The 25,609-nt window shown below is 45.3% G+C and overlaps 1 protein-coding gene across 2 annotated transcripts in view; it reads left to right on the top strand.

Moving 5' to 3' along the window:
• Positions 1 to 25,609, top strand: part of LOC141107698 (cytochrome P450 2C8-like) — a 90,936-nt gene that overhangs the window by 31,759 nt on the left and 33,568 nt on the right. For both annotated transcript variants that reach the window (XM_073598613.1, XM_073598614.1), the window contains one exon: positions 8,889 to 9,095. In XM_073598613.1, the coding sequence (XP_073454714.1) occupies positions 8,916 to 9,095 (180 nt within the window). In that variant the 5' untranslated portion in view covers positions 8,889 to 8,915. The remainder of the gene's footprint in view (positions 1 to 8,888; positions 9,096 to 25,609) is intronic.

The raw sequence follows: 25,609 nt of genomic DNA, 5'->3' as shown, positions 1-25,609 counted from the left end.
GCGGTGCAGCAGCTGGGGCAGGGAAATTTGCCTGGTACAATCTGACGTCGGTGTACCAAAATCAGATTGCCCACAAGTACGTGGCTGTGACACACCTAATTCTACACCTTCATTCCTCTCAGTGCAGGTCTCAGAGAGGACTGAAGGTCTAGTGGGGTTGGAAATCTCAGCTGATGAGGAGCAAGCAGAGGTCCTCTTTGTTCTTTGGTGTGGGTCTTTTAGATACGCTTGCCAACGAACTGCATGGCAGGTCAACATATGTCTGGTCAAGCATGTGGTACCCAAGCGGGAGATGTTTTGGCCACGCGAGATACGCTTGAGACATATGTTGCAAATAGCAGCGGTGCGATCTGATGCACTCGTCTCAAAAAAGGCCCACACCAAAGAACTTTTTGAATAACGCGCAGAGACTGCAGCGCCCTGCACATGTGGAGCTTTGGGGTGTGATGCAGTCAATGTGCTGCCCTTAGGCTGGCCCCTGGAGGGCATCCTGCCTCGTTGGTGATGTGCCGCCTCCTCCTCCTCCTCCTCCTCCTCTCTCCTATCAGGCACCCACGTTGAGTCAGTGACCTCATCATCCCCTCCCTCCTCATCACTGGAGCAAACCTGGCAGTATGCTGCAGCAGGGGGAGCATGACTGCCAGATTGCTGTCCTTCTTGGGCACCCCCTCTGTCCGTGCTCGTGTTACTGCCTTCATCGAGCTCAGTATCATCATCAGAGCCTTCCAAACGCTGGGCATCCTCCTTGAGCATGTACCCAACACTGTGGTCAAACAGTTCGAGGGACTCCTCAGGAGGACATGGTGGGGCTAGGGAAGGAGTCACTGATGACATTGAGCCGAGGGAAGAGGCCGCTGCTTTGCCAGACAAAGTACCCTGGGCATGGGTGAGAGAGGATGAGGAGGATGAGGACGGCTTGGTCATCCACTCGACCAAGTCTTCCGCATGTTGCGGCTCAACATGGCCAGCTGCCGAAAAAAAGGCCAAGCGTGTCCCATGGCCACGTGCTGATGAGGATGCACTGCTTGCCCTCTCTTATTGGCTTGTGACTGTCTGCCTCTCCTTCTTGGCCTTCCAGACATACTAATGGCCTGTAGCTGCACTAAGCTGGGATATATATATATATATATATATATATATATATATATGTACTGATACTGCAGCTAGCAAAATCAACTGCCTGCCTGTAGTATGAGAACACCACCAACCTTCTACAGGTAGCTTTAGCTGAACACTGTGAGGTGGACGCACCCCACTAACTTGTAGGTTTAGCAGAACACTGTGAGCAGGACGCACTGCACTAACTGTAAATAGTCTAGCTGCCTGACTGTGGTACTAATAGGATCAAAAGAACACCAGCAATTTTCTTCAGGTAGCTGTATTTACTGTAACAAGACAAGCCTGCCTGTCAGTAAGAAGATAACAGAAACGGATCTAGCTGAACACTGTGAGCAGGACGCACCCCACTAGCTTGTAGGTTTAGCTGAACACTGTGAGGTGGACGCACCCCACTAACTTGTAGGTTTAGCTGAACACTGTGAGCAGGACGCACCCCACTAACTTGTAGGTTTAGCAGAACACTGTGAGCAGGACGCACTGCACTAACTGTAAATAGTCTAGCTGTCTGACTGTGGTACTAATAGGATCAAAAGAACATCAGTAATTTTCTTTAAAATACTGTAACAAGACAAGCCTGCCTGTCAGTAAGAAGATAACAGGAACGGATCTAGCTGAACACTGTGAGCAGGACGCACCCCACTAGCTTGTAGGTTTAGCTGAACACTGTGAGGTGGACGCACCCCACTAACTTGTAGGTTTAGCTGAACACTGTGAGCAGGACGCACCCCACTAACTTGTAGGTTTAGCAGAACACTGTGAGCAGGACGCACTGCACTAACTGTAAATAGTCTAGCTGCCTGACTGTGGTACTAATAGGATCAAAAGAACACCAGTAATTTTCTTTAAAATACTGTAACAAGACAAGCCTGCCTGTCAGTAAGAAGATAACAGATAGCTGAACACTGTGAGCAGGACGCACTGCACTAAATGTAAATAGTCTAGCTGCCTGACTGTGGTACTAATAGGATCAAAAGAACACCAGTAATTTTCTTCAAAATGCTGTAACAAGACAAGCCTGCCTGTCAGTAGGAATATAACAGGAACGGATCTAGCTGAACACTGTGAGCAGGACGCACTGCACTAAATGTAAATAGTCTAGAAGATAACAGGAATGGATCTAGCTAAACTGAATACAGTGTATATATATATATATGCAACACCTGGGATGCATATATATACACAATACACTTTAAGTGCAGCTAACTGACTGACTGTCCTGCCTAATCTAGCTAACTCAAATGAAATGACACTGTCTCTCTCTCTCTCTAAGCACACCGGAACACACTGCACAGGGCCGCCGTGCAGGCGGCCTTATATAGTGTGGGGCGTGTACTAAATCCCCTGAGCCATAATTGGCCAAAGCCTCCTTGGCTTTGGCCAATTATGGCTCTCTGTTAAGGCGGCGCTGTGATTGGCCAAGCATGCGGGTCATAGTGCATGCTTGGCCAATCATCAGCAAGCAATGCACTGCGATGCCGCAGTGAATTATGGGCCGTGACGCGCCACACGAATTTGGCGCGAACGGCCCATATCGTTCGCAATTCGACGAACGATCGAACAGCCGATGTTCGAGTCGAACATGGGTTCGACTCGAACACGAAGCTCATCCCTAGTAGGGGGAGACCTTGATACTAGGTCTGTTACTTGACGCATCACGGGGTGCTTAAATCTTTACTACACGACCACCAACTGATTGATAGCTGGCATACTCTGAATCCCAGAGATAGGGACTATCCCTTTTATTCCTCACTGCACAAAACATATACCAGATTAGATTATATCTTCCTGTCTCAAAATGCTCTTCTGTATCTCTCTTCAGCGAGTATAGGATCTTTCACTATATCAGACCATGCCCCGACCCATTGCGTCCTTGAGCTCGGTAGAGGGTATTCTCGTGAGTGGCACTGGAAACTGAATGAGTCTCTTTTGAATGACTCTTCGTACAATGATCAACTTACCAGCGAGTTGATTTCATATTTTGCGACTAATTATACGGAGGACACCTCACCCTTTAGCCTGTGGGACGCACATAAATTTGTTATACGGGGAACGTTTATTAAACCAGGGTCCTGTCATAGAAGGCTCCTTTCAGCCCAGATTGACACTTTACTTTCAGAACATAAATTGGAGCAGATTCATAAACACTCGCCAGATTCACCTGTTTCAGATAAACTCTTGGATTCGAGAGATAAGCTAAATTCGTTACTAACAGAACAAGCTAACAAGCTTGTGAGGTGTAGGCGGTTGTTTTACGAATTTGGGAATAAACCGGGGAAGCTGCTGGCGAATGTGCTGCGGACCACAAGGGCAAAGTCTTATACCTGACAGAAAAAATCTGACGGAAGCTTTTCATCGTCTATTCCGATCGTGTGTGTGCCTCATTGGACTTTTACTTTCGAAAATTCTGACGGACCTAGAAATAGAACATGCTCTAAATATTTCCGACGGAACCAATTCCTATCGAGAAACCCGCTAGTCTGTATGCTGTTCCGACGGACCAAAAACAACACTTGCTCTGAAGCAAGTACGAGATGGAAGCTATTGGCTACTGGCTATTGAACTTCCCTTTTCTAGTCTTGTCGTAGGTCACCACGTTCTGGACGGTTGGACTTTGGTCGGACTTTGGATTGACCATTTTTAGGCAAGACCGCTTGAATGGAATTCCGTCGGAGTGCCGTTGGAGAAACCTTCGGAGTTCATTTCGGCGGCTAAACCGGTCGTGTGTACGCGGCATTACATTGCAAGGAACAAGGCAAAAGATGATGCTCGAACGTTTTAGGCCTTTTACACTGACCTGTATAATTTGAACTCTCAATCTAAGAGGGGTTTAATCCAACAATACTTAGAATCCTCTGGGATGCCGAGCCTATGCAACGATATAGCTACAGAATTAGACCACCCGATTACAACAGATGAATTCCTAGCGGCATTGAAGGCAATGAAACCGGGAAAAGCGCCAGGCCCGGATTGGTTTACGCTTGCATATTACAAGACGTTTGCAGCAATTTTAGCATCACGATTTACGTCAGCTTATACATTTTTAAGAGATGGACGTGACTTTCCCGAGATTGGTCTGCAGGCACATGTAACGGTAATTCCAAAAGAGGGCAAGGACCCCGCTCAATATGCTAGCTATAAGCCGATCTCGCTTTTAAACGTGGACCTGATAATTTTCACTAAAATCTTAGCGAATAGGCTGCTTCCATATATCTCCTCGCTGGTGCCCCCTGACCAAGCAGGGTTCACCCCCTGCAGGGAGGGAAGAGACAATATACAAAGAGTGATCAATGTGATTCATTTTGCCCGGGCTACTTGTTCCCCTCGGAACTCTTCTCTGTGGATGAGGAGAAGGCATTTTACAGGGTGGATTTGATGTTCCTGCGCTCTATGATGGAGCATATAGGCCTAGGGGAGGGGATGTGACGATGGGTAGACGCATTGTATTCAAAGCCCTCAGCTAGGGTAAAGGTTAATGATATCCTCTCCGACGCTTTTCGGATACATAATGGGACGCGGCAGGGCTGACCGCTGTCACCTCTGATTTTTATATTAACCTTAGAACCCTTTTTGAGAACCATCCAGATATTAAGGGTATAACCACTAAGCCACATACACATAAAGTAGCTGCATACATGGATGACCTAATCTTCTTCCTTACATCCCCCACCGTTTCACTTCCCTCGCTTCTTGCAGAACTCAGTCTCCTGCTGGTGCTGGTTTCTTCTTTGTGAAGAAGAAGAGTGGTGAACTGAGACCTTGCATTGATTATAGAGGTCTCAATCGTTTCACGATTAAGAATGCCTAGCCAATCCCGTTGATTACAGAGTTATTTGACCGCCTCAAGGGAGCAACGGTTTTCACTAAGCTTGATCTGAGAGGGGCTTACAATCTTGTGAGGATTAAGGAGGGCGACGAGTGGAAAACTGCGTTTAATACCAGAACAGGCCATTATGAGTACCTCGTAATGCCTTTTGGCCTTTGTAATGCCCAGGCAGTTTTCCAGGAATTTATTAACGATGTCCTCCGAGATTTGTTGCAGTTATGTGTGGTGGTTTGTCTCGATGATATCCTCATATTTTCCAAGTCCCTGGAGAGCCACCACACAGATGTCTGTCGTGTGCTTCAGAAATTAAGAGAGAACAATCTCTATTGTAAACTGGCGAAGTGTGAATTCCATCGGGAACAGCTTAAATTCCTGTCATTTGCACTGCTGGTTTTTCGATGGACCCAGAGAAACTTTCGACAGTCCTACAGTTGCCTCGACCCGTGGGGTTATGTCCTCTACAACGTTTCCTGGGTTTTGCCAACTATTATCGAAAGTTTATTCGTAACTTCTCATCTCTGGTCAAGCCCCTGACCGATTTGACCAGAAAGAACGGTAACCCACAGAGTTGGTCTCCGGAGTCCATTCAGGCCTTTGAAAGTCTCAAGGCTGCCTTTGTTTCTGCTCCTGTGTTGGCACATCCTGATCCTACGTTACCTTTTATCCTTGAGGTTGATGCTTCAGAGACTGGTGTTGGCGCCCTTCTGTCTCAACGACCTACCTCTGAGAGTGCTATGCATCCTTGTTGCTACTTTTCCAAGAAATTGTCACCTGCGGAGTGCAATTAAGAGATTGGTGACCGAGAGCTGTTAGCGATCATTTTAGCTCTGAAAGAATGGAGACATCTCCTTGAAGGCTTACTGACCATAAGAATCTCACATTCTTGTTTGAGGCTAAACGCCTCTCTCCCAGAAGGGCGCGATGGGCTCTTTTCTAGTCAAGTTTCAATTACATTGTCTCATTCTTACCCAGTACTAAGAATGTAAGGGCTGATGCCTTGTCACAACAATTTTCCTCCACTTCCAAGTTGGAGTTGGTTCTGGTTTCTATGATTCCTCCTGATCGTATTCTGGCTACGGTTCACACCAGTCTTACTTCTCGTTTGGGTGACAAAATTCTTGCTGCTCAGGTGGATGCTCCTCCTGAGAAACCTTGTGACCGCTGCTTTGTCTGAGTGTCTCCGTACTGCTGTGCTCCAGATTTACCATTCTCCCAAGGCAGGTGGCCACCCTGGGAAGAATCAACTAATTTGGGCCATTTCCCAACAATTATGGTGGCCTAGTCTACGTGCTGATGTAACTGCCTTCGTAGCTGCCTGTTCCGTGTGTGCTCGGAGTAAGACTCCACAACACCTTCCAGTGGGCCTCCTACAACCCATACCCAATGGAGAGAGGCCCTGGACCCACCTGTCTATGTATTTCATTGTGGAGTTGCCCAACTCCCAAGTCAAAGCGGTTATCCTTATGGTGGTTGACCGGTTCTCAAAGATGTGTCATTATATTCCACTTAAAAAGTTGCCCACTTCTAAGGAACTTTTTTACATTTTTGCTCAGGAGATCTTTCGCTTACATGGGCTACCCAAGGTGATTGTCTCGGACATGGGTAGTCACTTTGTGTCCCGGTTCTGGTGAGCCTTTTGTGCACACCTAGGAATTCAGCTTGCTTTCTCCTCTTCGTATCACCCGCAGTCTGATGGGGCCGCAGAACGAGCCAATCAGTCCTTGGAGCAATTCCTACATTACTATATTTCTGACCATCACAACAACTGGTCAGACCTATGACCATGGGCAGAGTTTGCTCACAACAGTGCTTTGAATTCTGCTTCCCGATTGTCTCCGTTTATGACAAATTATGGTTTCCAACCTTCCATGTTGCCTGACTTGTTTGTTCCACAGAGTATTCTTGCGCTAGAGGAGCATCTCCGTGGTCTTCGTTCCACTTGGGCACAAGTCCAGGAGGCTTTGCGTCATGCTAATGATAGGTACAGACTCCATGCTGACCACAGACGCCTGCCTGCGCCTTCCTACCAGGTTGGGGACAGGGTCTGGCTATCATCTCGCAACCTCCGACTTCCTGTACCCTCACTGAAGTTTACACCTCGGTTTATTGGGCCTTTACATATCCTTCACAGGATTAACCCAGTGGCTTACACGTTGGACCTTCCTCCTAGTATGCGCATCTCAAATTTGTTTCATGTCTCCTTATTGAAACCGTTGGTCTGCAACCGCTTTACCACCTTGGTGCCACATCCTCACCCTATACAGGTTGAGAACCATAAGGAGTATGAGGTACAATCTATTGTTGACTCCCATAGGTTCCATGGGCGCATACAGTACCTGGTGTATTGGAAGGGGTATGGTCCGGAGGAATGCTCCTGGGTCTCATCCTCGGATGTACATGCCCCTGCCCTCCTCCATGATTTCCATAGACATTTTCCCCTCAAGCCCGGTGGTCCTCCGAGAGGGGGGGTCGTTGAGGAGGGGGTACTGTCAGGGCTGGCTCAGCCCTTCCTTCTCTGAGCTGGCTGCTCTGCTGTGGGCTAATTGCCAGCTCTCTTCTCTCTCCACAGTTAACCAGCTGTTGTGGATCTGCTCGTCAGTCCCGCCTACTTAAAGACATCCAGCTCACTTCTTTCCTGCCTTCGCCTTGGTCACATCACAAGAAACCAATCTCCTGCGTTCCTGTTTAAAGACTGGCTTGCTGACATCCCTTCTGGCTCCTTATCCTGCTTGCTGTTCCTCTACTTGGATCCTTGACTTCTGGCCTGGCTTATTACCCGATCTGGTTACTGAACTCTGGCTTGGCTGACTACCGGATCCGGTTACTGGACTCTGGCTATGCTTTGACTACGCTTACTCTATTTACCTTTTATTTTTATTAATAAACAAGTGTGATTTAACTGTAATTCTGTCTCGGTCCGGTTCATGGTTTTTGACAAGGTGCTCCCAATTTGCTGTGCACTACCTGTATTATGTAATGCCATGGTTTTTTCTTCTATTTTTGTCTCTGTACCTTAATACTGTTGATTGCACATGGTTTTGTAAAGTTCCTTGACTTTTAAATAAAGAATTAAAAAAAAGAATACACCGGATGCCGATCGACAATCTTTTTTCCGTCATGCCCCTTCGACAGGGGCCATTTGGCTGTCATACACACGGGCCGAATGTCAGACTGGCCAATACTGCCCGATATTTGGCCTGTGTATACTGCCCTTAAGTCACTGACCTACAACATGTTACAGCCAGTGAAGACACAACTTCTGAGCTAGGCTCTTGTCCATTAACAGTGACTCAAAAGGAATGGAGCTAATAGACCAGCTTGACAACAAAACATGTAAAAAGGAACAATTACTTTATTTCAATAAAGGTCAAGCAGTGGTGTCGCACTTCAATTTACTTTTTTTTTATACTACACTACAAGCCAAGGAGGCCACCCTTTAAGGTACTTTAAGGTAGCAATACCAATTCGATTTACGGTTTTCTGCACTATTTTTCCACTTAAGCTTGACAGCAAAGCAGCTAGTATTTTCATAAGTTTTTATTGCCAAAAGATATTTGGTTGCTAAGCACCGCTATGAAAAGTGGATGGTCAGTGTTTTAAAGAGGAAGTAAACTCCTGTGCATAGTTTGTACCTACAAGTAAGCCTATAATAAGGCTTACCTATAGGTACTGTAAATATCTCCTAAACCTTTAGGAGATATTTACATTACATGCAGCCAATCACGTCATCAATGCATGTGCTTTGAAGGAACCCGTGCTGTTACCCCTGCGCATGTGCAGGCATGACGTCATCGTGGCTCCGGCCTGTCACACAGCCATAGTCAGTGGACCCAGAAGAAAGACCGGGTAAATATGGACACTGTCTCCAGCAATTACATCGCATTGCTGGAGTGCTTTGTTTTTTATAACCGCTTTAACCCCTTTATAACTTTGTCATGTTTTTCAGTGTCAGTGACTCCACTCTTCAGGGACAATGGAGTTTGGTGGAGTGGGGACACTCATCTTGGCTGTCTGCATCGCCTTTCTCATATTCCTCCGGATGTGGAATAATAACAGCAAATGGAAGGACCTACCTCCGGGGCCCACTCCTCTTCCTCTGCTTGGGAACATTCTACAGCTGAACGTCAAAGAGCTGCCTCGGTCATTCTTAAAGGTGAGGACAATCTTACTTTAATCGAACCAGTGCTTTCATCCTACAGAGCATAGAAATAAGTTCACTTAACTGTCTGCCAACCCCCTTCCCTACACTCCTTACCAGTGGTAGACAAGTGCAACCTGTTTCGTTCCGAATTCGTCAAAATTCTGCATATTCGTTTATTATTATTATTCTTCAGGATTTATATAGCACCAACAGTTTATGCAACGCTTTACAACATGGGGGCAAGACAGTACAGTTACGATACAAATCAATACAGGAGGAATCAGAGGGCCCTGCTCGTTAGAGTAGAACAAAAGGTAATAGCTGTGGGGGATGAGGTGATGGAGAAAATGAAAATACAGTTGTTAGGTGTGTCTAGAATAGGCTTCTCTGAAGAGAAGTGTTTTTAGAGATCGTCTAAAAGCTAATAGAGTAGGAGATAATCGGACAGATTGGGGTAAGGCATTCCATAGGATTGGAGAGGCTCTGGAGAAGTCCTGGAGGTGAGCATGGGAGAAGGTGACGAGGGAGCTAGAAAGCAGGAGGTCTTGAGAGGAATGAAGAGAACAAATAGGTTGGTATTTAGAGATTAGGCTAGTGATATAGATATAGTTAATTTGGAAACATCTGAATTAACGAAAAACTGTTTAACTAATTTTTCCGAAAACAAATGTTCGAAAATCCGAAAATTTTAAAGAACGAAAACCTGAAAATTTTAAAGAAAGAAAATCCAAAAATTTGAATGAACGAAAATCCAAAAATAAAAACGAAAATATGAAAAGTCGAAAAAAACAAAAATCCAAAAGAACAAAAAACATTCGTATAATTTATATTATAATTAAATTATTACGCTTATTAACCAATATTATAGTTTTTTATTATCATTGTTTATTAATAACAATAATAAAAACTAGAATAATAGTTATAAACTATTCAATTATAGGTATTGGAATTTTCTTTCAAATTTGGCTGCCTGTTAGTGAATGTAACGAATACGAATTTATCCGAATTTACAAATTTTCCAAAAAACGAATACTGCATCTATACGAATGGAACATACCGAATTCACATTTTTCAGAATTACCGAAATAATAAACACCTCATCTACACGAATGGAATGTACCGAATTTCAATTTTTCCAGAATTTATGAATCACCGAAATAACGAATTTCGAGCATAACAAATGATCTGAAAAACGAAAAAAAAAAAGAAGAAAACGAAAGCGAAAAAAAGGAAATTTTTCATCAGTGCACATGTCTAATCAGTGGCGACTGGTGCTATATTTTTGGGGAGGGTGGCAAACAATCCACCTGCGACCCCCCCGGTCGGTCAGTTGGATGGATCACCCACACCCCCCCTCGGTCGCTCATTAGCCCCGCACTTACCCCATCTAGGTTGCGGGCAGTGCTTTCTCCCTGGACGGCGAGCAGCAGCTTCACCCAGCGTCTCCTCTTCCTCGGATTTACGGCGGCTTCCCCTGCATCTCCTCCTGCTCTACCTCTTCTCCTCCAATACAAGCGCTTCTCCTCTGGGCCAATTGGGTCTCAGGACTTGCTTCCTGATTGACCGAGAGGAGAACCAGGAAGACAATAACGAATATTATTTTCTATTGCCACAAAACTGGGTGGTGCTCTGACCCCCCCCGAGCCCACCCTTTTTTAAAGCAAATTTGAGCCTCGGGCTGTAATCATGAGCTTCTAAAAAAAACCATTGGAATCCATGCGTCCGGCACCCTGCATGTAGATTAGGGGTCAGGCGCATGGATTAGGGGGGCGGCGCCCCTGTGACACATATGGACGGGCTGCTACTGCTCCTTATACTAACCTTCCCTTTTCTCTCCTACAGCTCAATTTACCCATTGGTGCAAATAAAAATATCCAATTGCTCTGGGTATGGAGGAACATGTGTCCCTCTTCCTTCCGGTGTTAGGTGTCTGGGCAACCAATCACCAGGCCTGAGCACCGTCAGATGTTAGCGGAGATTGAGTTCTTAGTCCTGTGTAAGCTTCGACCTGATCTAACATAGGAATTTAACACCGGTTAAATTGTCATTGCAGTATGTAAGCAAAGTAGGAGCAGGAAAGAAAAGTAAATCTGGCCTTATCTGCCCCCTCTGCCTATTTTTGTATGATTTTACTACTTTTGACACAATAAAGCCGACATTGCATCGTGTGGGAGTGCAGCCGATCGTCTTCTTTTGTTCTAAAAGCTGGCCTTATATTAGTAGAATTTTGTTCAAATATGTTCATTCTAAGAATATTTGTTCAATGTTCTAATAATTAGTGGGGACAAATTGATGTTAGATCTTGACGACATTGATGAGAGAATTTAAAGGAGCAGGATGGAAAAAAGTTCTCGAATATACAAATTTCTAAAAGTGTATGTGGTGTTCGTTAGTCAAATTATATTCATTCCAAAATCAAATTTTAAAATGAGCAAAATTTTTGTATTTTCTTGAACGACATTCGTCCAGTCATCTAAAGAATTTTTATACAAATTTCATATGAATATGTGTACAATTGTTCATTCGAAAATCTACTAGTGGGGGGCGTGACCGGATGTCGGTGTTGGCTGAGTGTGGAGCGTGAACGAGCAGTGTGTTGTGAGCTCCCCCTCAGCGTATTGCCACGGCTGAAGTACCCGAAGTACCCGGCAATACTAGACTGCTCTGCGCCCTGTGTGACAGTCCCTGGTGATCTGAGCGGTAGAGGGCGAGTGTGGAGGAGGGGTCCGGCGGAGGAGGAATCGGCGCCCATAGCCTGAAAGCCAGCGCGCTCTGTGGCAGCGTCGCTGGTGCTGCTGCCACCACTGCGCATGTGCAACCGGAGCCCCGGGAAGTGAAAGTGCTCAGAAGCAGTGGAGGGTGGAAGACTGGCGGCTTCAGTGCGGAGGTCCCTGCCAGGTGGCACCTAAAGAACCCCCCCGGAGGGTGGGTGGAAGCCAGCGGATGTGCAGCTGAAATCCGGTCTGGAGAAGGCAGGTGAGCAGGACTTTGAAATAGGGCACAGGCCTTGACAGCCCGCTGTTTGCTGTTCGCTGTTGCTGTTACTAAGAGACGGTGTGCGGGTAACTGTGGCACAATCTTCAAAGTTTCAGGATCAAGTAATAGCATACAGCATAATTATTGCCTGTTTAAAACGCCACACTGCCAACTATAGCGCTTCTGTTTCTAGTGACACTTGCCATTGGTGACCATTCTGGGACCTGCTGTTTGCTGTGCTGTAATAGGACTTTGGTACAAGTTTCAAAGTCTCGGGATCAAGAAATAGTGTACAGCACAAATAGTGCCTGTTAAACGCCATATTGCCATTTATTTTGCCTCTGCTGTTAGTGACATTTTGCCATTTGTGGCCATTCTGGGTCCTGCTGCTTGCTGTGCACCCCTCTATTTTTCTTTGTGTGATTTAGACATTTAAAGTCAGCAATGTCAAGGAAAAGAGGGGAGGAACCAGGTAACATGGAGAATCTGGGGACGCAGTCACTGCGATCCGCAAAGGAAAAGGGAAATCAGGCGGCGGCAGCAGCAGCAAAGCTGGAGAAATTTGCGCATGCCCCTGAGCAGACCCCCACAAAAACTGGGTTAGCAATGCAAGTTAAAGCATCTGGGGATAGGAAAAGCCAGGGACAGGCTTCATCAACCGCAGCAGGAGGGGGGCCTAAGAATGTGAATAACAACAAAAGCACAGGGATGGGGGAAAATGCTTATATACCATTACCAACTAATGCTCCTACTATAGATGCTGAACCCACCCTGCGGGAAGTACTACAAGCGGTTAATATGTGCAAAACATCATTGGAGGGTTCAAGCTGCCAAATTAAAGAGGTTAAAGAGGAACTATTATTAATAAAGCAAGAGTTGCAAAAGGCAGTGGAGAGGATAACAGCTTTGGAGGGAAGGGTGAGCCAAATGGTAGATGATGTATTTCCACTACAGCAAGATGTTAAAATCATGAAGGATCAAATGGGCAGAATTACTGAAAAAATGGATGACATGGAAAACCGTTTAAGAAGGGACAATGTAAGGGTAGTGGGGCTCCCAGAAAGGTGCGAGGGGCATAACTCTATTGTTTTCTTGGAAGGTTGGCTCATTGAAATATTTGGAAGAGAAACATTTTCTCTACAGTTTGCGATTGAACGGGCTCATCGAGTCCCCTTCAGGGCCCCGCCTCCTGGAGGCCGCCCCAGGTCTCTATTAATGAAGCTCCTGAACCACTATGACAAAATAATTTTACTGCGTAAAGCCAGAGAAAAGGGGCCTATTTTTTACAAAGGAGCTAAAATCTCTTTTTTTCCGGACTTCTCACCGGAGTTGCAGAGACGCAGGGAGGGGTTTGTGGAGATCAAACGCATCTTACAAAAATTCGACGTAAAATACGCTCTATTGTACCCAGCTAGGCTACGGGTAGAGGCAGCTGAGGAGGTTCTCTTTTTTGATTCCCCGACAGGAGCAACACGCTGGTTTGAAGGAAACAAACAGAGACTGAAACTCAAGGAGAGGAGCCAAGTGAGCTAAGATACCTGATATGAAGATTTGGGACGATGGGAAGAACTATGGGCTTGGCAAAGGGTGGTAGTAGGAATTTGTATGTTAAGTAGGAATGAGAGAAGGGGATGGTATTACACTTAAAATTTGGTACATGAGTACATTATTAGCAGTGGGTGGGGGGAATATGGTAGGAATGGGTATGGCACTGGGAATGGATGAGGTGGTCACGATTAAAGCCCCTAGGGCGAACCTGGTAAGGTGGGGGAAGGACGGGGGTGGGAGATTGTTGGGGTGGGTGGTTTGGGGTGGTGGGGGGGTGGGACGGATGGGAGGCGGGGTGAATGGGGGTTTGTAAATTCAAGACAGAGTGAAAATAGAACACATTTAGTAGTTGGGGGGGAAGGTAAGGGGATAGGGGAAGGGGATCCAGGATTGAAATCAAGTGTGGTAAATAAAAAAGGAAAATGGAAGATAAGGGGGAACACATGGAATAGTCACCAGAATAATAGTAATAGTAAGAATAGTAGGTTAAGTCATACGGGCATTAAAGCACAGAGTGCAAGCATGGGGTGTTTTTTTTTTTTTTTTTCTTCTCTCCCTCATATAATGCACTTCACGGCAATAGTAGTGGGTTTCTTTGTTATTTGCCTTAAGGGTATGGAGTCACAGAGGATGCAGAGGATTTTTGCACAATATATTGTACTAAGCCTAAAGTTGGGATTCTCCCTGTTTTTTTCATTTTTTTGTTTTTCTGATATGCGTACCACGGGGTCTATAAGAACTGTTTCCCGCTCCTCGCCCTTTTGATGCAGTCTAAGGTTTTTAAGATAGGCTCCTGGAATATACGGGGGATGGGGAACCCAAACAAGAGATCGGCCATCTTCTCGCTGTTGGAAATGAGGGGGTGGACCTGGTCTGCTTGCAGGAAACCCACTTTATAAAGGACACGGCAAAATACCTGCAAAATAGGAGGTTTCAGGCCCAATTTCACTCTGCTTACTCCTCGTATTCCAGAGGGGTGAGCATATTGGTGAAAAGAGGTGTGGTGTTTTCCTGTCGGCAGACCAGTATAGACGATATGGGCCGCTATATTTTTCTGCATTGTTTAATAGAAAATAGAATGTATGTCTTAGCTAACATCTATATCCCCCCACCTTTTAAACTCGAAGTGTTGTACAAGTTAATGGAATTTATGGTAGACAAAATGGACACCCCGGTAATAGTCGTAGGTGACTTTAACGAGGTGACGAACATAGCACTGGATAGATTTCCATCAAGAGCTCAAACACACAATCTAGTAGAGGGCCGTTTAGGCCAGTTTTTGGTAGAGGCAGGATTGATAGATGTGTGGAGGCTTCGGAATCCTGGAATAAGACAATACTCCTGCTTCTCGGCCTCCCACTCCACCCTTTCCAGGATAGATCTGACCCTCGGGAATACAGAAGTGGTGCCGTTAATAAAAGATGTAGCATACTTCCCGAGAGGGGTCTCGGATCATTCCCTGATGGTGGTCTCAGTGAATATAGGGGGTAGGGAGTCCCGGGGATCCTGGAAATTGAGTCCATATTGGTTGGAGTTAATGGGAGAACCGGAGAGGATAATAATAAAGCTAGAAGAATTCGTAAGATTTAATGCAGGTTCAACCACAGGGGGTATACAATGGGATACCCTGAAGGCATTCCTCAGGGGTATACTGATCCAGGGGGTGGCAGGTATCAAGAAGAAATCAAGAGAGTGGGAGGAAGGGATTAGGAGGGATTTGGAGATGGCAGAGAAACAATTCCTGGAGGATCCATCCCCAGAGAGGCAGAAACAGTGGGAGGACAAACAAGAGTCTTACAGAATAGCAGTATTAAGGAGGGGGGAGAATAAGCTACTTTTTCAGAGACAACGAGTCTTTGTGGAAGGAGAAAGTGTGGGATGCATGTTAGCCTACCTAGTAAAAACCAATTCCTCCTCTTCGACAATTCCTGTAATTAGGACCCTAAATGGTGAGATCTCTTCTCATAGTTCAGAGATCACGGACACATTTGGGAAGTATTACGAAAACCTGTACAGGTCACAAGGGATGGGAGGAGAGGAGGATATGGATAAATTCTTCAGTAATATGCCAATCCCCAGTGTCACAGAGGAGGATAAAGAGAGATTGGACGCGCCAATAACTTTAGCTGAACTAGGGCAAGCGGTGAATGGAATGGCAAATCATAAATCTCCGGGGCCAAATCTCCGGGTTGAGATCTATAAGCAATACGGGAAAATCCTGTTACCAGAATTACTTAAAACTCTGAATTGGGCATTAAAGGCGGGGAGGTTGCCCGACTCTATGACCGAAACCACCATTATCCTGCTCCACAAAGAAGGGGGGGACCCGTTAGAGCCGTCGGCATATAGGCCAATATCTCTGTTGTGTACGGACGCCAAGATTCTGGCAAGGGTACTGGCGTCTAGACTTAACAAAATCATTTGTAAACTAATACACCCGGACCAAACGGGATTCATCCCTCACAGGACTACTAGCATGAACATAAGGAGGGCATATATGAATCTCCAGACCCCGACAGAGAATATGGGGTCAAGAGCCGTGGCGTCTCTAGACATAACTAAGGCCTTTGACAGCCTGGAGTGGAATTATCTCTGGCGGGTTCTGGAAGAATTCGGACTAGGCCCCGTTTTTATAAAATGGGTAAAAATTCTGTATAATGGTCCGAGTGCGAAGATTAAGGTTAACAATGAATATTCACAAAAAATCTGTATAGAAAGAGGGACGAGGCAGGGGTGCCCTCTATCCCCTCTCCTCTTTGCTCTTGCTATGGAGCCACTAGCAATCTACATCAGGTCTTGTCCTAGGGTGAGGGGGTTTATAAGAAGAACAGGAGAGGAGAAGATTGCCCTGTATGCCGACGATGTCCTGCTGTTTCTTGGAGACACTGAGGACTCCCTTAGGCAGGTAATGGATATAATGGAAAGGTTCGGTAACTTGTCAGGATTAGTGGTGAACTGGAAGAAATCGGCACTTCTGCCCATAGATATCCCTAATATTTCTGTGTCACCGGGAATTTCCCAGTTGAAAGTGGTTGCAACAATACGATACTTGGGTATAGACATGACAAAGGATCCCAAGCAGTATATAGAAGATAACCTAGCCCCATTACTGGTTAAATTTAAGCGCAAAATTGATATCTGGAACCGGCTACCCCTATCAGTGGCAGGGAGAGGTAACTTGATTAAGATGGTCTGGCTGCCCCAGTTACTGTATCTGTTACATAACACACCGGTGTGGGTGAATAAAAAATGGTTTAAGAAAATTGATACTCTATTTAGGGAGTTGGTGTGGAAGAGGGGTAAGGCTAGGATCAGCCTCCAGAGTCTACAGCTGCCAATCAAGGAAGGGGGAATGGCACTCCCGCATCCAAGATGTTATTTTCTCGCGGCACAGCTGCAGCATATAAGCGGCGGAAGCGTAGATGGAGGGTTGTTGACCCTGGAGGCGCCACACAAGACAGTGGTGGAGGCATTGGAGGCTGACTCTTTTCCTGAGAGCGGCCCCACAATTAGGATGTTAATAAAGGTCTGGAAGGCAGTAAAGAACTTAATGGGCTATGTTGGGTTTACAGAATATGCCCCCCTGTGGCACAATAGGAACTTACAGGAGGTGGTGGCCATGGGGGAGTTTAAAGAGTGGGAGGGATGGGGCATAAACAGACTATCCCAGCTATACAAAGGGAACGTATTAAAATCTTTTGGGGAACTTCAAACTGAAAACGGAATCCCAAAGCAAACCTTTTTTAGATACTTGCAAATGAGATCTGCTTTGGCTGCCCAGTTTAGGATACATCCTTTAGTGTGGAGCGAGGCTGCATTGCTTCAGAAAGTGGTTAAACCTGGAAAAATAAAGGGATTTATTTCAGAAATATATGCACAGCTGTGCGGTAAAAGTATTGTAAGGCCAGAACACCTTGGGTGTAGGGAGGGATGGGAGGTGGATGTTGGGAAATTATCAGATGGACAATGGAGGAAAATATTGGAGATCGGGCAGCTGGTCTCAGTATCCCCTGCGCAGAGAGTTTCTCACTTAATGCTGGTACATAGGGCATATTATACACCAAAAAAACTATTTAGATGCGGACTAAGATTAGATGCTAAATGCCCTAGATGTGGTGGGGAGGGAGACCTGATACATATGGTCTGGAGATGTCCCAAGTTAGCTCGATACTGGACAGGGGTAGTAGAAGCCATTAGTAGCAGGTGGGGGATACCCTTGGAAACAGAGGCCAGACTATGCATTCTTGGAGATAGAATATGGGGACAGGAGGAGATAACACTAAAAACAGCAGTCTTGAGGTGCCTGTATCAAGCCCGGAAGTTGATTATGCAAAGATGGCAAACTGTAGCCCCCCCCACGGTGGAGGAATGGGTAAAAACAGTAAATGAGATCATTTGGAAGGAGAGAGCCCTATACATTAGAAGAGGAAATATAAAGAAATATGAAAAGATGTGGAACCCCTGGTTGATGAGTATCGGTTGTAAGGAATAAATGAAAGAATGTGGGACCTTGGATGGGATGGGAGGGGGGGGGGGGAGGGGGGGAGGGGTTAGGCAGAAGGGGTAGATAAAATGGACATGGATTGATTAAATGAACTTTGTCTATATGAATTGGAGGTTGTCTCCACATGCCTGTTGGAAGATATGTAAATTTTATGAATTGTAAACTATAAGAAATGTTAATAAAGAATATTTAAGATAAAAAGAAAATCTACTAGTGTATGGCAAGCTTTAGTGTAAGTAGTAAGGAGCCTTTCAATTAAAGTAGATCTTTAGGCAAAACTTTTGTTTGGATAGAGTAAGAGAGGGTGAAAATCCCTGTCAGTTTTTTTTTTTCTTCCATCTGTGTCCCTTTGGGGAGATTTACCATCACTTCCTGTCCCATGGCCAAAACAGGAAGTGAGAAATCATCTCTTGGTGACCCCCAGGTCACCAAAACTAGTCTCCCCATTGGAAGATTTCCCTTCTATTACTGTTCTGGGGACAACTTAAAATTTGTGATTTTCTTTTATTTTCACTTTCAACTGTAACAGTAAACCGAACAAATAGAGAGGATGAATCTCCCTATCGGGGCAAAGACTGCAATAAAATTCTAACAGGTGTTCCATCCATCCCCACTCTGTCCAAAACAAAAAAAATGTTTTGCCTTTAGTTACACTTTAAGTAAAGCTGTTGCTTCTTTCAGCTTGAATTAATTACAGGTTAACGTAAAATGGACCTTTACGTATCTGCATCAATAAATTCATTACATGTCACAATATAGATCAATAGTACAATTTAAACAAAAAAAACAAAAAAAAAAAAACAGCTTTACCTTTTACAACATCAATTTCAAGAAAGTTGGAATGCTGTGTGAAATTTACATTAAAAAAATGCAATGATTTGCAAGTTGCATAAACCCATATTTTATTCACATAGAAAATAAAAAAACATCAAATGTATAAACAGACAAAAAGTACCATTGTAAAAAAAACAAAAAAAAAACAAAGGTAATTTTGAAATTGATGGCAACAACACAATTAAAAAAAAAGTAGGGACAGGGCAACAAAAAACTGGCAAAATAAGTGGTACTAACAAGGAAGAGCTGGAAGAACATTTTGCAACTAGAAAGATGAATTGGCAACAGGTCAGTAACACGATTGGGTATAAAAAAGAACATCTTAGAGAATGTCTCAGAAGTAAAGATTGGCAGAAGTTAACCAATTTGTGTAAAATTGCATCTACAAATTGACAAACAATTTCATAATAATGTTCCTCAATGTAAAATTGCAAAGACTTTAACTATATCATTATCTACAGCACATTATTATTATATAGCACCAACAGTTTGTGCAGTGCTTTACAATTTAAAGGGAGACAATACAGTAACAATATAATCCAAATCAAGAGGTTTAGGAGGGCCCTGTTCCTGGGAGTTTACAATCTAATAGGGTGGGGCTGGTGGAACAAAAGGTAATAACTGTGAGGGATGAACTGGTGGGAGAAATAAAAGATTTGGTTATTAGCTGAAGGCAGGATATGCTTCCTTGAAGATTTCAGTTTTTGGGGATCGCCTAAAAGTGGACCGAGTAGGAGATAGCAGGACAGATTTGGGTAGGGAGTTCAAGAGGATGGGAGAAGCCCTGGAGAAGTTTTCAAAAGATTCAGAGAATCTGAAGAAATCTTTATTCATAAGAGACAAGGTCAAAAATACAATATTGGATGCCCGGAATCTTTGGGCCCTCAGACAGCACTGCATTAAAAACAGGCATGATTCTGTGATGGGCATCACAGGAATACTTCCAAAAATCACTGTCTGTGAACACAGTTTGGTGTGCATCCAAAAATGCAAGTTAACCACTTGACGACCGCCTCACGCCGATGTACGTCGGCAAAGTGGCACGGACAGGCAAAATCACGTACAGGGTACGTGATTTGCCTTCCGCGGGTGGGGGGTCCGATCGGACCCCCCCCCCGGTGCCCGAGGCGGTCGTCTTTTGTCCAGCGGCGATCGGTGATGAGGGGGAGACCATCCGTTCGTGGCCCCCCCCTCGCGATCGCCGCCGGCCAATGAAAACACTCCTTTGCTGCTGTATGCTAAACAGCAGCAAAGGAAGTGATGTCATCTCCCCTCGGGTCGGTATTTTCCGTTCCGGCCCGAGGAGAGAAGACATCTATGTGAGTGCACCAACACACACACACACAGTAGAACATGCCAGGCACACAAAACACCCCGATCCCCCCCCCGATCGCCCCCCGATCCCCCCCCAATCACCCCCCCCCCCCTGTCACAAACTGACACCAGCAGTTTTTTTTTTTTTTCTGATTACTGCATAGTGTCAGTTTGTGACAGTTACAGTGTTGGGACAGTGAGTATTACCCCCCTGTAGGTCTAGGGTACCCCCCTAACCCCCCCTAATAAAGTTTTAACCCCTTGATCACCCCCTGTCACCAGTGTCACTAAGCGATCATTTTTCTGATCGCTGTATTAGTGTCGCTGGTGATGCTAGTTAGTGAGGTAAATATTTAGGTTCGCCGTCAGCGTTTTATAGCGTCAGGGACCCCCATATACTACCTAATAAATGTTTTAACCCCTTGATTGCCCCCCTAGTTAACCCTTTCACCACTGATCACCGTATAACCGTTACGGGTGACGCTGGTTAGTTCGTTTATTTTTTATAGTGTCAGGGCACCCGCCGTTTATTACCAAATAAAGGTTTAGCCCCCTGATCGCCCGGCGGTGATATGCGTCGCCCCAGGCAGCGTCAGATTAGCGCCAGTACCGCTAACACCCACGCATGCAGCATACGCCTCCCTTAGTGGTATAGTATCTGAACGGATCAATATCTGATCCGATCAGATCTATACTAGCGTCCCCAGCAGTTTAGGGTTCCCAAAAACGCAGTGTTAGCGGGATCAGCCCAGATACCTGCTAGCACCTGCGTTTTGTGCCTCCGCCCAGCCCACCCAAGTGCAGTATCGATCGATCACTGTCACTTACAAAACACTAAACGCATAACTGCAGCGTTCGCAGAGTCAGGCCTGATCCCTGCGATCGCTAACAGTTTTTTTGGTAGCATTTTGGTGAACTGGCAAGCACCAGCCCCAGGCGTCAGGTTAGCGCCAGTACCGCTAACACCCACGCACGCAGCATACGCCTCCCTTAGTGGTATAGTATCTGAACGGATCAATATCTGATCCGATCAGATCTATACTAGCGTCCCCAGCAGTTTAGGGTTCCCAAAAACGCAGTGTTAGCGGAATCAGCCCAGATACCTGCTAGCACCTGCGTTTTGCCCCTCCGCCCGGCCCAGCCCAGCCCACCCAAGTGCAGTATCGATCGATCACTGACACTTACAAAACACTAAACGCATAACTGCAGCGTTCGCAGAGTCAGGCCTGATCCCTGCGATCGCTAACAGTTTTTTTTGTAGCGTTTTGGTGAACTGGCAAGCACCAGCCCCAGGCAGCGTCAGATTAGCGCCAGTACCGCTAACACCCACGCACGCACCGTACACCTCCCTTAGTGGTATAGTATCTGATCGCATCAATATCTGATCCGATCAGATCTATACTAGCGTCACCAGCAGTTTAGGGTTCCCAAAAACGCAGTGTTAGCGGGATCAGCCCAGATACCTGCTAGCACCTGCGTTGTGCCCCTCCGCCCGGCCCAGCCCAGCCCACCCAAGTGCAGTATCGATCGATCACTGACACTTACAAAACACTAAACGCATAACTGCAGCGTTCGCAGAGTCAGGCCTGATCCCTGCGATCGCTAACAGTTTTTTTGGTAGCATTTTGGTGAACTGGCAAGCACCAGCCCCAGGCGTCAGGTTAGCGCCAGTACCGCTAACACCCACGCACGCAGCATACGCCTCCCTTTGTGGTATAGTATCTGAACGGATCAATATCTGATCCGATCAGATCTATACTAGCGTCCCCAGCAGTTTAGGGTTCCCAAAAACGCAGTGTTAGCGGAATCAGCCCAGATACCTGCTAGCACCTGCGTTTTGCCCCTCCGCCCGGCCCAGCCCAGCCCACCCAAGTGCAGTATCGATCGATCACTGACACTTACAAAACACTAAACGCATAACTGCAGCGTTCGCAGAGTCAGGCCTGATCCCTGCGATCGCTAACAGTTTTTTTTGTAGCGTTTTGGTGAACTGGCAAGCACCAGCCCCAGGCAGCGTCAGATTAGCGCCAGTACCGCTAACACCCACGCACGCACCGTACACCTCCCTTAGTGGTATAGTATCTGATCGCATCAATATCTGATCCGATCAGATCTATACTAGCGTCACCAGCAGTTTAGGGTTCCCAAAAACGCAGTGTTAGCGGGATCAGCCCAGATACCTGCTAGCACCTGCGTTGTGCCCCTCCGCCCGGCCCAGCCCAGCCCACCCAAGTGCAGTATCGATCGATCACTGACACTTACAAAACACTAAACGCATAACTGCAGCGTTCGCAGAGTCAGGCCTGATCCCTGCAATCGCTAACATTTTTTGGTAGCGTTTTGGTGAACTGGCAAGCGCCAGCGGCCTAGTACACCCCGGTCGTAGTCAAACCAGCACTGCAGTAACACTTGGTGACGTGGCGAGTCCCATAAGTGCAGTTCAAGCTGGTGAGGTGGCAAGCACAAGTAGTGTCCCGCTGCCACCAAAAAGACAAACACAGGCCCATCGTGCCCATAGTGCCCTTCCTGCTGCATTCGCCAATCCTAATTGGGAACCCACCGCTTCTGCAGCGCCCGTACTTCCCCCATTCACATCCCCAACCAAATGCAGTCGGCTGCATGAGAGGCATTTTTATGTCCTCCCGAGTACCCCTACCCAACGAACCCCCCAAAAAAGATGTCGTGTCTGCAGCAAGCGCGGATATAGGCGTGACACCCGCTATTATTGTCCCTCCTGTCCTGACAATCCTGGTCTTTGCATTGGTGAATGTTTTGAACGCTACCATTCACTAGTTGAGTATTAGCGTAGGGTACAGCATTGCACAGACTAGGCACACTTTCACAGGGTCTCCCAAGATGCCATCGCATTTTGAGAGACCCGAACCTGGAACCGGTTACAGTTACAAAAGTTAGTTACAAAAAAAGTGTAAAAAAAAAAAAAAATATGAAATAAAAAAAAATAGTTGTTGTTTTATTGTTCTCTCTCTCTCTATTCTCTCTCTCTATTGTTCTGCTCTTTTTTACTGTATTCTATTCTGCAATGTTTTATTGTTATTGTTATTGTTATTATGTTTTATCATGTTTGTTTTTCAGGTGTGTAATTATTTACACTTTACTGTGCTTTATTGTTAACCATTGTTAACCATTTTTTTGTCTTCAGGTACGCCATTCACGACTTTGAGTGGTTATACCAGAATGATGCCTGCAGGTTTAGGTATCATCTTGGTATCATTCTTTTCAGCCAGCGGTCGGCTTTCATGTAAAAGCAATCCTAGCGGCTAATTAGCCTCTAGACTGCTTTTACAAGCCGTGGGAGGGAATGCCCCCCCCCCCACCGTCTTCCGTGTTTTTCTCTGGCTCTCCTGTCTCAACAGGGAACCTGAGAATGCAGCCGGTGATTCAGCCAGCTGACCATAGAGCTGATCAGAGACCAGAGTGGCTCCAAACATCTCTATGGCCTAAGAAACCGGAAGCTACGAGTATTTCATGACTTAGATTTCGCCGGATGTAAATAGCGCCATTGGGAAATTGGGGAAGCATTTTATCACACCGATCTTGGTGTGGTCAGATGCTTTGAGGGCAGAGGAGAGATCTAGGGTCTAATAGACCACAATTTTTTCAAAAAAGAGTACCTGTCACTACCTATTGCTATCATAGGGGATATTTACATTCCCCGAGATAACAATAAAAATGATTAAAAAAAAAAATATGAAAGGAACAGTTTAAAAGTAAGATTAAAAAAGCAAAAAAATAATAAAGAAAAAAAAAAAAAAAAAAAAAAACACCCCTGTCGCCCCCTGCTCTCGCGCTAAGGCGAACGCAAGCGGTGGTCTGTCGTCAAACATAAACAGCAATTGCACCATGCATGTGAGGTATCACCGCGAAGGCCAGATCGAGTGCAGTAATTTTTCCAGTAGACCTCCTCTGTAAATCTAAAGTGGTAACCTGTAAAGGCTTTTGAAGGCTTTTAAACATGTATTTATTTTGTTGCCACTGCACGTTTGTGCGCAATTTTAAAGCATGTCATGTTTGGTATCCATGTACTTGGCCTAAGATCATCTTTTTTATTTCATCAAACATTTGGGCAATATAGCGTGTTTTAGTGCATTAAAATTAAAAAAAGTGTGTTTTTTCCCCAAAAAATGCGTTTGAAAAATCGCTGCGCAATTACTGTGTGAAAAAAAAAAATGAAACACCCACCATTTTAATCTGTAGGGCATTTGCTTTAAAAAAATATATAATGTTTGGGGGTTCAAAGTAATTTTTTTGCAAAAAAAAAAAACTTTTTCATGTAAACAATAAGTGTCAGAAAGGGCTTTGTCTTCAAGTGGTTAGAAGAGTGGGTGATGTGTGACATAAGCTTCTAAATGTTGTGCATAAAATGCCAGGACAGTTCAAAACCCCCCCAAATGACCCCATTTTGGAAAGTAGACACCCCAAGCTATTTGCTGAGAGGCATGTCGAGTCCATGGAATATTTTATATTGCGACACAAGTTGCGGGAAAGAGACAAATTTTTTTTTTTTTTTTTTTTTTTTGCACAAAGTTGTCACTAAATGATATATTGCTCAAACATGCCATGGAAATATGTGAAATTACACCCCAAAATACATTCTGCTGCTTCTCCTGAGTACGGGGATACCACATGTGTGAGACTTTTTGGGAGCCTAGCCGCGTACGGGACCCCGAAAACCAAGCACCGCCTTCAGGCTTTCTAAGGGCGTGAAATTTTGATTTCACTCTTCACTGCCTATCACAGTTTCGGAGGCCATGGAATGCCCAGGTGGCACAAAACCCCCACAAATGACCCCATTTTGGAAAGTAGACACCCCAAGCTATTTGCTGAGAGGTATAGTGAGTATTTTGCAGACCTCACTTTTTGTCACAAAGTTTTGAAAATTGAAAAAAGAAAAAAAAAAAATGTTTTTTCTTGTCTTTCTTCATTTTCAAAAACAAATGAGAGCTGCAAAATACTCACCATGCCTTTCAGCAAATAGCTTGGGGTGTCTACTTTCCAAAATGGGGTCATTTGGGGGGGGTTTGTGCCACCTGGGCATTCCATGGCCTCCGAAACTGTGATAGGCAGTAAAGAGTGAAATCAAAAATTTTCACCCTTAGAAATCCTGAAGGCAGTGATTGGTTTTCGGGGTCCAGTACGCGGCTAGGCTCCCAAAAAGTCCCACACATGTGGTATCCCCATACTCAGGAGAAGCAGCTAAATGTATTTTGGGGTGCAATTCCACATATGCCCATGGCCTGTGTGAGCAATATATCATTTAGTGACAACTTTATGAAAAAAAAAAAAAAAAAAGTGTCACTTTCCTGCAACTTGTGTCAAAATATAAAATATT

The sequence above is a fragment of the Aquarana catesbeiana genome, linkage group LG09, assembly GCF_042186555.1.
Source record: "Aquarana catesbeiana isolate 2022-GZ linkage group LG09, ASM4218655v1, whole genome shotgun sequence".
Taxonomy (NCBI): domain Eukaryota; kingdom Metazoa; phylum Chordata; class Amphibia; order Anura; family Ranidae; genus Aquarana; species Aquarana catesbeiana.
Note: the sequence above shows the minus strand (reverse complement) of the source record. Positions and strands in the feature narration are given on the sequence as shown.